Raw genomic sequence first — 12,708 nt, 5'->3', positions numbered from 1 at the left:
CCTCAAAAACCTCAAGTGAGTCAATAAGTCACAACTTGCCAGGCAGAGTCCCTGACTGTCCCTCATTCACCCACGGTCTTCCCAATGCTCGTAAGTCCCATCCATAAGAATCCTCTCCACTGACGTGAGACTTACTGGTCAGAGAGTCACAGAAAGCTACAGCACAGAAACAGGCCCTTCGGCCCATCCAGTCCATGCTGAACCATTTAAACTGCCTTGTCCCATCAACCTGTACCCGGACCACAGCCGTCCATCTCTCCCATCCATGTACCAACCAAACTCCTCTTAAACATTGAAATCGAAATGGCATCCACCACTCGCTCAGGCAGCTCGATCCACACTGTAGTTTCCAGGATTATTCCTGTTTCCCGAAATTCTCTTCACATTTGAACTGAATTTCAAATATGTTTTATTTATTTATCTTTCTATGTGGCAATAAAGAGTGCAGTAGGGGCTTCTGGCCCTTCAGCAACACCACCTCAGCAATCCTCAACAATCCCAATTAATCCTAACTGAATCATGGGACAATTTATAATGACCAATGAACCTACCCGGCATGTCTGGACAGTGGGAGGAAACCGGAGAACCCGGGGAAAACCCATGCATTCCATGGGGAGGACGGACAGAGACTCCTTACAGATGACACTGGAACTGAACTCTGAACTCCGACACCCCGAGCTGTAATAGTGACGCGCTAACCACTACATTACCACGGCAATCATTGATCTATCCCACTAATTGGTGAATGATAATGTCTGCAGACTCCTCCAACACCCTGGAGATTGCACCACTTCTGAAATGAGTCTGGGGTCATTGAAACTCCTCCGGGTTGTACCTAGAATGGGGTCAGTGGGCAGGTCAGTTCTGTACCTACTTCAGCACTGAAGTTACAGGGAAAGATTGAACAAGATAGGTCTTTATTCTTTCGAGCGTAGAAGGTTGAAGGGGGACTTGATAGAGGTATTTAAAATTATGAGGGGGATAGATAGTGTTGACGAGGATAGGCTTTTTCCATTGAGAGAAGGGGAGATTCAAACAAGAGGACATGAGTTGAGAGTTAGGGGGCAAAAGTTTAAGGGTAACATGAGGGGGAATTTCTTTACTCAGAGAGTGGTAGCTATGTGGAATGAGCTTCCAGTAGAAGTGGTAGAAGCAGGTTCGGTATTGTCATTTAAAACAAAATTGGATAGGTATATGGACAGGAAAGGAATGGATGGTTATGGGCTGAGTGCGGGTCAGTGGGATTAGGTGAGAGTAAGCGTTCGGCACGGACTAGAAGGGCTGAGATGACCTGTTTCTGTGCTGTAATTGTTATATGGTCACCCAATTCTAGGTATTCGTCACTCCTCCACCGGACTCCATGATGATACAGGACCGTAGAGCGGTCTGAGTGACTGTGGGGAGACCTCTCAGGGAGATGGGGTTCTGAGTCCATGCTCGGACCCTCTGAAGAGAACTGGGTAATGAGTTTGATACTCCCCAAAAATAACCGAGTCCCACTGATGTAAACTCTGACCCTACCGTTTAACCAGCCCGGGTAGTACCCGGAGCAGTGACCCTCTGGAACAAACGTCTCCGGAATCTTCCATCCTCCAGAACTGAAACAACAATCAGAGAGTCAGTCACTGATCTGAGGGAGTTTATTCACTCAGAGAGACATGGGAAATTACACTCACCCTGTCTCTGGTCAATAACGCCCCAAATCCAGGGAATTCCCTCTCTGTTGTACCGCCCCCTTGTCTCTACCCCGAGAATGTGGGATCTCCCCTCTGCCTGTGTTCACTCCCCATCTCAGTGTAGTCACTGATGATCCCGGTCTCCCTGCATTTCCCATTCACACACCCCTTGTTCCCCTGTTTACATTCCCCTTCTATGTCCAGTTTCTCAGTGATTATCTCCTCACTTTACCTCTTAAATCTGTACCATCCCACTTCAAGATTTCCATCATCCATCCATTGTCCACCGGTACACTCAGTGTTGGAACAATTCGTGCTCCTCCAGGGCTGATCCAGGATGGTGTGGGTTGCACACGGATCACCGAGTGCGGAGTCTGTGACTGAGGGACAGAACGATGTTCAGTGTTAATGTACAGCTCACGTTCCCGATCCTGTTTCTCTGCCAACCGGAAGTCATCTGGAAACTTCCACAACCCCCAACTGTCAACTGCCCCCTGTCAACATCTTTCCCGTCCTGTCCCTCCCCTCTACTCTAATGTTCCCCATCCCCTCCCCTCTTTTAAAATCTTGACGTGGTCCCAGATCAGGTGCGGTTGGGGGGGGGGTGTCGTGCTTTCTGATCACCTCATTCTCGGAAGGATGTGGAAGCTCTAGAAATGGTGCAGAGTAGATTTACCAGGATGCTGCCTGGATTAGGGAGCTTGTCTTATGAGGAATGTTTGAGGGAGCTAGAGTTTTCCTCTTTGCGTTGATGGAGGATGAGAGGTGACTTGGCAGAGGTGTACAAGGTGATAAGAGACGTAAATCGAGTGAACAGCCAGAGACTGTTTTCTCCGGGCAGAAGTGTCTAATAGCAGGGGGTATAGTTTAAGATGCTTGGAGGAAAGTATAGGGTCGATGTGAGAGGAAGGTTTTTTAAATACAGAGAGTGGTTTGTGTGTGAAACATCCTGCCAGTGCTGGTGGTAGAGACTGATACATTAGGGGCATTTAAGAAACCCTTAGATAGACACATGGACAATAGAAAAATTGAGAGGCATGTAGGAGGGTTTAGATTGATCTTTGAGTAGTTTAAAAAGTCAGCCCAGCATTGTGGGCTGAAGTGTCAATGTCACAGGTCTGGCTGGGCAGCTTCACTTGGGACTAGGGGTGAGGGGAATACAATGGAGGTGATCACTGACTATGGACAGGTCAGCAAACTGGAAAACACAGCCCACTCTGTGTGTTGGTAGCTCGGGATTTCCAGAATTTCCACCAAACAACCCCCAATGTCCCCCATACTCCAGTGTCACTGGGGATCTGTGACCTACCTGTACAGTACACGGTGTCACCCAAGGGTGTCGGCTTCAGCCAATACACAAAGTAACTGGAGCAGTTTTTCACTTTGATATCCAGGCTCCAGTAACAGGTGCTTTCACTCTCAGTGAAGCAGATGGTCCTGGTCACCTCCCCCTCTCCCACGTTGGGATGGGGACCTGGAATGAGATTTATAAACACCGTAAAATGTACCCGGTCCAACAGTACAGCAGGGAATGTGAATCAGGACCCACTGTAAATCAGTGGTTCACAACCCACGGTCCGGTCCGGCCTCAGTCAGCACTGAGCTGCTGCCCTCTCCCTCTCCACCCCACCCTCCCCACAGCAGCACCTTCATCTTCTGAATGAGCCTCCCATGAGGGACCTTGTCAAACGTCTGGGGAATCTCACTGAAACCTATCGAATATTGAAAGGCCTGGATGGAGTGGACATGGAGAGGATGTTTCCTATAGTGGGGGAGTCTGGGACCAGAGGGCACAGCCTCACAACACAAGAACCTCCCTTTAGAACAGAGGTAAGGGAGAATGTCTTTAACCAGAGGGTGGTGAACCCGTGGAATTCATTGCCACAGACAGCTGTGGAGGCCACATCATTTATCAATGCAAAGCAGAGGTTGAGAAGTTTTCTGATTTGTGAGGGTGTCAAAGGTAATGAGGGGAACGCATGAGAATTGAAATGTAAGGGTTAGTAAATCAGTCATGATGTAATGGTGTTACAGACTCAATTGATTGAATGGCCCAATTCTGCAACTCTGTCTGATGAGGTTATGGTCTAAATTCTTTGAGGATAACATCCACAGCTCTACCTTCATCAATCCCTCAACAAACTCAAAGCAAGTCCATAAGTCACGACCTGCCCTGCAGAAAGAGATGCTGACCATCCCTCATTCACCCACGGTCTTCCCAATGCTCATAAGTCCCATCCAGAAGAATCCTCTCCACTGCCTTCACTACCACTGACGTGAGACTTACTGGTCAGAGAGTCACAGAAAGCTACAGCACAGAAACAGGCCCTTCGGCCCATCCAGTCAATGCTGAACCATTTAAACTGCCTTGTCCCATCAACCTGCACCACAGCTGTCTAACTCTCCTATCCATGTACAAATCCAAACTTCTCTGTAATGTTAAAATTGAAATGGCATCCACCACTTGCACTGGCAGCTCGTTCCACACTGTAGTTTCCAGGAATACTCTCTGTTTCCCAAAATTTTCTCCACATTTGAACTGAATATCCAGTCCATTCTATTTATTTATCAATTTGGCGATCATGTACGGAGTAGGGGCTTCCGACCCTTTGAGCCACATCATCCAGGAACCCTCAACAACAGTGATTAACCCAAACCTCATCATGGGACAATTTACAATGACCAATGAACCCACCCGGTATGTCTTTGGACAGTGGGAGGAAACCGGAGAACCCGGGGAAAACCCATGTATTCCATGGGGAGGACGGACAGAGACTCCTTACAGATGACACTGGAATTGAACTCTGAACTCCGACACCCTGAGCTGTAATAGTGACACACTAACGGCTACATTACCATGACAACCATTAGTTTATCCCACTAATTGGTGAACAATGATGTCTGCAGACTCTCCCAACTTCCTGGAGATTGCCCCATCACTGAAATGAGTCTGGGGCCATTGAAACTCCTCCGGGTCGTATCCAGAATGGGGTCAGTGGGCAGATCAGTTCTGTAACCCAACTCCAGGAAGTTGTCACTCCTCCACCACACTCCATGACAATACAGGACCGTAGAGCGGCCCGAGTGACTGTGGGGAGACCTCTCAGGGAGATGGGGTTCTGTGTCCATGCTAGGGCCCTCTGAAGAGATCCAGGTTGTCAGTTTGACCCTCCACAAAAATAACTGACCCTAATTGATGTTGAGCTTGACCGTACCATTTAACCAGCCTGGGATCCATCCGGAGCAGTGACCTTGTGGAACAACCGTCTCAGGAATCTTCCGTCCTCCGGAACTGAAACAACAATCAGAGAGTCAGTCCCTGATCTGAGGGAGTTTATTCACTCAGAGAGACATGGGAAATTACACTCACCCTGTCCGTACCCTGTCTCTGGTCAATAACACCCCAATCCTGGGAATCCCCTCTCTGTTGTACCTCCCTCTTGTCTCTACCCCGAGAATGTGGGATCTCCCCTCTCCCTGCATTTACTCCCCATCTCAGTGTAGTCACTGATGATCCCGGTCTCCCTGCATTTCCCATTCACACACCCCTTGTTCCCCTGTTTACATTCCCCTTCTGTGTCCAGTTTCTCAGTGATTATCTCCTCACTTTACCTGTTAAATCTGTACCATCCCACTTCAAGATTTCCATCATCCATCCATTGTCCACCGGTACACTCAGTGTTGGAACAATTCATGCTCCTCCAGGGCTGATCCAGGATGGTGTGGTTTACACACGGATCACCGAGTGCAGAGTCTGTGACTGAGGGACAGAACGATGTTCAGTGTTAATGTGCAGCTCATGTCCCCCACCCTCTTTCTCTGCCAACCACAGCCCCCATCTTCACTTCCGCCCTCAGCAACCCCTGGGTACCAATAATTTTTTTATTCATTGAAAGGACGTGAGTTTCAGAGGTTGAGCCAGTGTTTAACTGCCCCTCCAGAGGTTCCCTGGAGAAGGTGATGGTTGTGGTGGTGATCTGACTTCTTGAACTGCTGCAGTCCTTGATGTGTGGGGACACCCACAATTATGTTTGGGATTTCCAGGGTTTTGACCCAGTGACACTGAAGGAACAGCAATGTATTTCCAAGCCAGGGGAGTGTGTAATTTGGAGAAAATCTTCCAGAACCTTCCGCAACCCCCAACTGTCCATGGCACTTTCTCAGCACCCTCTCCTTCTTTCCTGTCCCACACACAATTCCTCTCTCCCATTCTCACCTCCGGTCTCCATCCATGTGCCCCCACTTCCCCACTCCCTCCTCTCTTCCTCACTCGTTGCCTCACCTCCAGAATCCCTCCTCAAACCTTTCCCACTCCCCTCCACCTCAGTCTATCCATCCTACCGCTTCCTTCTCCTCACCCCCTTTAAAATCCTCACATGGTCCCCATTTGAAGACAGAGTGGATCGGGTGTGGGCTGGTGGTTTCTGGTCTCCTCATTATAGGCAGGATGTGGAAGCTTTAGAGGGGGTGCAGAGGGGATTGACCAGGATGATACCTGGATTAGAGAGCATGTCTCATGAGGATAGGTTGAGTGAGAGAGGGCTTTTCTCTTTGGAGTGAAGGGGATGGGAGGCGACTTGACAGAGGCGTAAAAGATGGTAAGAGGCATAGATGGAGTGAACAGCAAGAGACCATTTTCTATGGTGGAAGTGGCTAATATGAGGCCATAATGTTAAGGTGACTGGAGGAGAGCGTAAGGTGGTTATCAGAAATAGTTTTTACGGAGAATAGTGGGTGTATGATGTGTCCTGCCAGTGGTGACGGTTGAGGCAGATACATTAGGGGCATTAAAAAATGGACAATAAAAAATTGGAGAGGTATGTCAGAGGGCTTAGATTGACCTTGACTAGTTTAAAAGATCAGCACAGCATTGTGGGCTGAAGGGCCTGTACTGTGCTGTACTGTTTTCTGTTCTGTGATCTATGTCACAGGTCAGACTGGGCAGCTTCACTTCGAACCTGGGGTGAGGGGAATACAAGGGAGGTGATCGCTCACCGCAGGCAGGTCAGTTAATTGGAAAACACAGCCCAGTCTGTGTGTCAGTGACTTGGGACATCCCAGAATTTCCCCCAATGCCCCCCATACTCCAGTGTCACTGGGGATCTGTGACCTACCTGTACAGTACACGGTGTCACCCAAGGGTGTCGGCTTCAGCAAATACACAAAGTAACCGGAGCAGTTTTTCACTTTGATCTCCAGGCTCCAGTAACAGGTGCTTTCACTCTCAGTGAAGCAGACGGTCCTGGTCACCTCCCCCTCTCCCACGTTGGGATGGGAACCTGGAATGAGATTTATAAACACTGTAAAATGTACCGGGTCCCACAGTACAGCGGGGAACGTGAATAAGGACCCACTGTAAATCAGTGGTTCACAACCCACGGTCCGGTCCGGTCCGGCCTCAGTCAGCACTGAGCTGCTGCCCTCTCCCTCTCCACCCCACCCTCCCCACAGCAGCACCTTCATCTTCTGAATGAGCCTCCTATGAGGGACCTTGTCAAACATCTGGGGGATCTCACTGAAACCTATCCAATATTGAAAGGCCTAGATAGAGTGGACATGGAGAGGATGTTTCCTATAGTGGGGGAGTCTGGGACCAAAAGGCAAAGCCTCAGAACACAAGAACCTCCCTTGAGAACAGAGGAGGAGGAATTTCCTGAGCCAGAGGGTGGTGAATCTCTGGAATTCATTACCAGAGACAGCTGTGGAGGCCAACTCATTGGGTATCTTTAAGGCAGAGGGTGATAGATTCTTGATTTGTGGATATCAAAGGTTATCGGAGAAGGCATGAGAATGGGGTTGAGAGGGATAGTAAATCAGCCATGATGGAATGGTGTTGCAGACTCAGTGGGGCAAATGGCCTGACTCTGGTCTTCTTGATGAACTTACAGTCTAAATTCTTTGAGGACAACACCCACAGCTCTACCTTCACCAATTGCCTCTGTCAATCCCTCAAAAAACTCAAGCAAGTTAATAAGTCACAACTTGCCCCACAGAAAGAAACATTGACTGTCCCTCATTCACCCACGGTCTTCCAAAAGCGCATAAGTCTTATCCCTCAGAATCCTCTCCACTAGCTTCCTTACCACTGACTTGAGACTTGCTGTCATTGAATCATAGTCATAGAAACTAGAACACAGAAACAGGCCATTCAGCCCATCCAGTTTATGATGACCCATTTACACTGCTGGTCCAATCAACCAATGCCCCTCCCATCCATGTACCTATTCAAACCTCTCTTCAACGTTGAAATTGAAATGGCATCCACCACTTGCTCAGGCAGCTCGCTCCACACTGTAGTTTCCAAGATTATTTCTGTTTCCTGACATTTTCTCCACATTTGAACTGAATGTTAAGATCATTATTTATCTATTTGTCATAGAAACATAGAAAACCTACAGCACAATATAGGCCCTTCGGCCCACAAAGTTATGCCGACCATGTCCCTACCTTAGAAATTACAAGGCTTACTTATAGCCCTCTATTTTACTAAGCTTCATGTACCTATCCAAAAGTCTCTTAAAAAACCCTATCGTATCCACCTCCACCACCATTGCCGGCAGCCCATTCCACGCACTCACCACTCACTGAATAAAAAACTTACCCCTGACATCTCCTCTGTACCTACTCCCCAGCACCTTAAACCTGTGTCCTCATGTGGCAACCATTTCAGCCCTGGGAAAAAGCCTCTGATGATCCACACGATCAATGTCTCTCATCATCTTACACACCTCTATCAGGTCACCTCTCATCCTCCTTCGCTTCAAGGAGAAAAGGCCGAGTTCACTCAACCTATTCTCATAAGGCATGCTCCCTAACCCAGGCAACATCCTTGTAAATATCCTCTGCACCCTTTCTATGGCTTCCACATCCTTCCTGTAGTGAGGCGATCAGAACTGAGCACAGTACTCTAAGTGGGGTCTGACCAGGGTCCTATATAGCTGCAACATTACCTCTCGGCTCCTAAATTCAATTCCATGATTGATGAAGCCAATACACCGTACGCCTTCTTAACCACAGAGTCAAACTGCGCAGCTGCTTTGAGCGTCCTATGGACTCAGACCCCAAGATCCCTCTGATCCTCCACACTGCCAAGAGTTTTACCATTAATACTATATTCTGCTGTTACGTACCCGTGACGTGACAGTGGTACCCTTGTCACGTGACTGGGGTTGAAGTTATACTGGACATGAGGTAATGGTGGAGTGATGTCATTTTCCCGCCAGTAGAGGTCATGTGACAGGTTTTTTCTACAGGGTATAAAAGGAAGACCCACCCTGTCAGGTGGGGCAGTTCGTGGCTGGATTTGCCAAGATGACTTCATATCACTGTGTGATTTAATGTGATGACGCAGTTTAGTTAAAAATGAAGTTTTATATAATGCCTAAAGTTTAAAAGGTCAGAGCCAACGGTTTCTTTGCTAAGGGAGAGTGAAGCTTGGAAAATGGAGATCGAGGAAAATCGATTTTCGATGGATTGACTTCGACCTTGTGTGATCCTCATTCGGAAGGATTTCGTTTACTATTCTCACGATAGTCTCCGCTGGAAAAAGCGGGAGATTGAGAATATTGTGGAAGGAAGGTCAGTCACTTTAAGTTGTTATATTTAATAAAATTCGACGTGGGAGTTCGACGCTGAGAATCGAAGGACATCGACGTGGAAGAGAATTTACATCGCTTTAAAAAGTCTCTCCTTTTAAAAGTACCGTGAGCTTTTGAACTGTCGGCATATCGTTTTAAAGAACTGAGTTCTTTTCAATACTGTTTTAAAGACTGTTTGGGACTACAACGCTATTAAGGACTGTTTAAGCAGCTGAGCTCGGATCATTGTTTGGTAGGCCATCATACTTGACCTACCAAAATGAACCACCTCACACTTATCTGTGTTGAACTCTATCTGCCACTTCTCAGCCCAGTCTTGCATCCTATCTATGTCCCGCTGTAACCTCTGACAGCCCTCCACACTATCCACAACACATCCAACCTTTGTGTCATCAGCAAACTTACTAACCCATCCTTCCACTTCATCATGCAGGTCATTTATAAAAATCACGAAGAGTATGGGTCCCAGAACAGATCCCTGAGGCACCCCACTGGTGACTGACATCCATGCAGAATATGACCCGTCTACAACCACTCTTTGCCTTCTGTGGGCAAGCCAGTTCTGGATCCACAAAGCAATGTTCCCTTGGATCCCATGCCACCTTACTTTCTCAATAAGCCTTGCATGGGGCACCTTATCAAATGCCTTGCTGAAATCCATATACACTACATCTACATTCTTCCTTCATCAATGTGTTTAGTCACATCCTCAAAAAATTCAATCAGGCTCGTAAGGCACGACCTGCCCTTGACAAAGCCATGCTGCCAACTTCGAATAATATTTTACCTCTCCAAATGTTCATAAATCTTGCATCTCAGGATCTTCTCCATCAACTGACCAACCACTGAGGTAAGACTCACTGGACTATAATTTCCTAGGCTAACTCTACTCCCTTTCTTGAATAAGGGAAGAACATTTGCAACCCTCCAATCCTCCGGAACCTCATTGATGATGCAGAGATCATCGCTAGAGGCTCAGCAATCTCCTCCCTCACCTCCCACAGTAGCCTGTGGTACATCTCATCCAGTACCGGCGACTTATCCAACTTAATGCTTTCCAAAAGCTCCAGCACATCCTCTTTCTTAATATCTACATGCTCAAGCTTTTCAGTCTGCTGAAAGTCATTACTACAATCACCAAAATCTATTTCCAAAGTGAATACTGAAGTAAAGTATTCATTAAGTCTATTTCCTCCAGTTCCATACACACTTTCCCACTGTCACACTTGATAGGTCCTATTCTTTCACTTCTTATCCTCTTGTTCTTCACATACTTGTAGAATGCCCTGGGGTTTTCCTTAATCCTGCCCAAGGCCTTCCCATTCTAATTTCCTTCTTAAGCTCCTTCCTATTAGCCTTATAATCTTCTAGATCTCTAACATTCCCTAACTCTCTGAACCGTTTTTAAGCTTTTCTTTTCTTCTTGACCAGATTTATTACAGCCTTTGTACACAGTTCCTGTACCCTACCATAACTTTCCTGTCTCATTGGAACGTACCTATACAGAACTCCACACAAATATCCCCTGAATATTTGCCGATTTCTTCCATACTTTTCCCTGAGAACATCTGTTTCCAATTTAAGCCTCCAATTTCCTGCCTGATAGCCTCATAATTCCATTTACTCCAATTAAACACTTCTTTAACTTGTCTGTTCCTATCTCTCTCCAATGTTCTTGTAAAGGAGGCAGAATTGTGACCACTATCTCCATAATGCTCTCCCACTGAGAGATCTGACACCTGACCAGGTTCATTTCCCAATACCTGTACCAATTCAAGTACAGCCTCTCCTCTTGTAGGCTTATCTACATATTGTCAAGAAACCTTCCTGAACACATCTAACAAACTCCACTCCATCTGAACCCCTTGCTCTAGGGAGATGACAATCGATATTTGGGAAATTAAAATCTCCCATCACGACAACTCTGTTATTATTACACCTTTGCAGGATCTGTTTCCCTATCTACTCCTCGATATCCCTGTTACTATTGGGCGGCCTATAAAAAACACCCAGTAAAGTTATTGACCCCTTCCTGTTCCTAACTTCCACCCATGGAGACTCCGTAGACAATCCCTCAATGGCTTCCATCTTTTCTGCAGCTGTGACAATATCTCTGATCAACAGTGCCACAGTCCCACCTCTTTTGCCTCCCTCCCTGCTCTTTCTGAAACATCCAGCACTTAAAGTAACCATTCCTGTCCCTAGCCATCCAAGTCTCTGTAATAGCCACAACATCATATCTCTAAGTATCACTAAGATATCACTAAGGAGAAGGATATTGAATTGTGTAAGGTGTGGGAAACAAGTAAGGAAGTTATGGAACCTATGACAATTAAAGAGGTGGAAGTACTGGCGCTTTTAAGAAATTTAAAAGTGGATAAATCTCCGGGTCCTGACAGGATATTCCCCAGGACCTTGAGGGAAGTTTGTGTAGAGATAGCAGGAGCTCTGACGGAGATCTTTCAGATGTCATTAGAAACGGGGATTGTGCCAGAGGATTGGCGTATTGCTCATGTGGTTCCATTGTTTAAAAAGGGTTCTAGAAGTAAGCCTGGCAATTATAGACCTGTCAGTTTGACATCAGTGGTGGGTAAATTAATGGAAAGTATTCTTAGAGATAGTATTTATAATTATCTGGATAGACAGGATCTGATTAGGAGTAGCCAGCATGGATTTGTGCGTGGAAGGTCATGTTTGACAAATCTTATTGAATTTTTTGAAGAAGTTACGAGGAATGTTGATGAGGGTAAGGCAGTGGATGTAGTCTATATGGACTTCAGCAAGGCCTTTGACAAAGTTCCACATGGAAGGTTAGTTAAGAAGGTTCAGTCGTTAGGTATTAATGCTGGAGTAATAAAATGGATTCAACAGTGGCTAGATGGGAGATGCCAGAGAGTAGTGGTGGATAATTGTTTATCGGGATGGAGGCCGGTGACTAGCGGGGTGCCTCAGGGATCTGTTTTGGGCCCAATGTCGTTTGTAATATACATAAATGATCTGGATGATGGGGTGGTAAATTGGATTAGTAAGTATGCCAATGATACTAAGGTAGGAGGTGTTGTGGATAATGAGGTGGGTTTTCAAAGCTTGCAGGATTTATGCCGGTTAGAAGAATGGGCTGAATGTTGGCAGATGGAGTTTAATGCTGAGAAGTGTGAGGTTCTACATTTTGGCAGGAATAATCCAAATAGAACATACAGGGTAAATGGTAGGGCATTGAGGAATGCAGTGGAACAGAGAGATCTAGGAATAACAGTGCACAGTTCCCTGAAGGTGGAGTCTCATGTAGATAAGGTGGTGAAGAAGGCTTTTGGAATGCTGGCCTTTATAAATCAGAGCATTGAGTACAGAAGTTGGGATGTAATGTTAAAATTGTACAAGGCATTCGTAAGGCCAAATTTGGAATATTGTGTACAGTTCTGGTCACCGAATTA

The 12,708-nt window shown here is 46.5% G+C and overlaps 1 protein-coding gene across 1 annotated transcript in view; it reads right to left on the bottom strand.

Moving 5' to 3' along the window:
• The window catches only part of LOC140722194 (uncharacterized), a 44,718-nt gene that overhangs the window by 26,177 nt on the left and 5,833 nt on the right, over positions 1–12,708 (bottom strand). The window contains exons 5-10 of the mRNA XM_073036988.1: positions 6,791–6,955; positions 5,289–5,436; positions 4,892–4,968; positions 2,986–3,150; positions 1,909–2,056; positions 1,522–1,598 (exon numbers count right to left, since the gene is read on the bottom strand). Coding sequence (XP_072893089.1) covers positions 1,522–1,598; positions 1,909–2,056; positions 2,986–3,150; positions 4,892–4,968; positions 5,289–5,436; positions 6,791–6,955 — 780 coding nt within the window. The remainder of the gene's footprint in view (positions 1–1,521; positions 1,599–1,908; positions 2,057–2,985; positions 3,151–4,891; positions 4,969–5,288; positions 5,437–6,790; positions 6,956–12,708) is intronic.

This window comes from Hemitrygon akajei, unplaced genomic scaffold (assembly GCF_048418815.1).
Source record: "Hemitrygon akajei unplaced genomic scaffold, sHemAka1.3 Scf000072, whole genome shotgun sequence".
NCBI lineage: Eukaryota > Metazoa > Chordata > Chondrichthyes > Myliobatiformes > Dasyatidae > Hemitrygon > Hemitrygon akajei.
The sequence above is the reverse complement of the archived record's forward strand: the minus strand, read 5'-3'. Positions and strand labels throughout refer to the sequence as shown.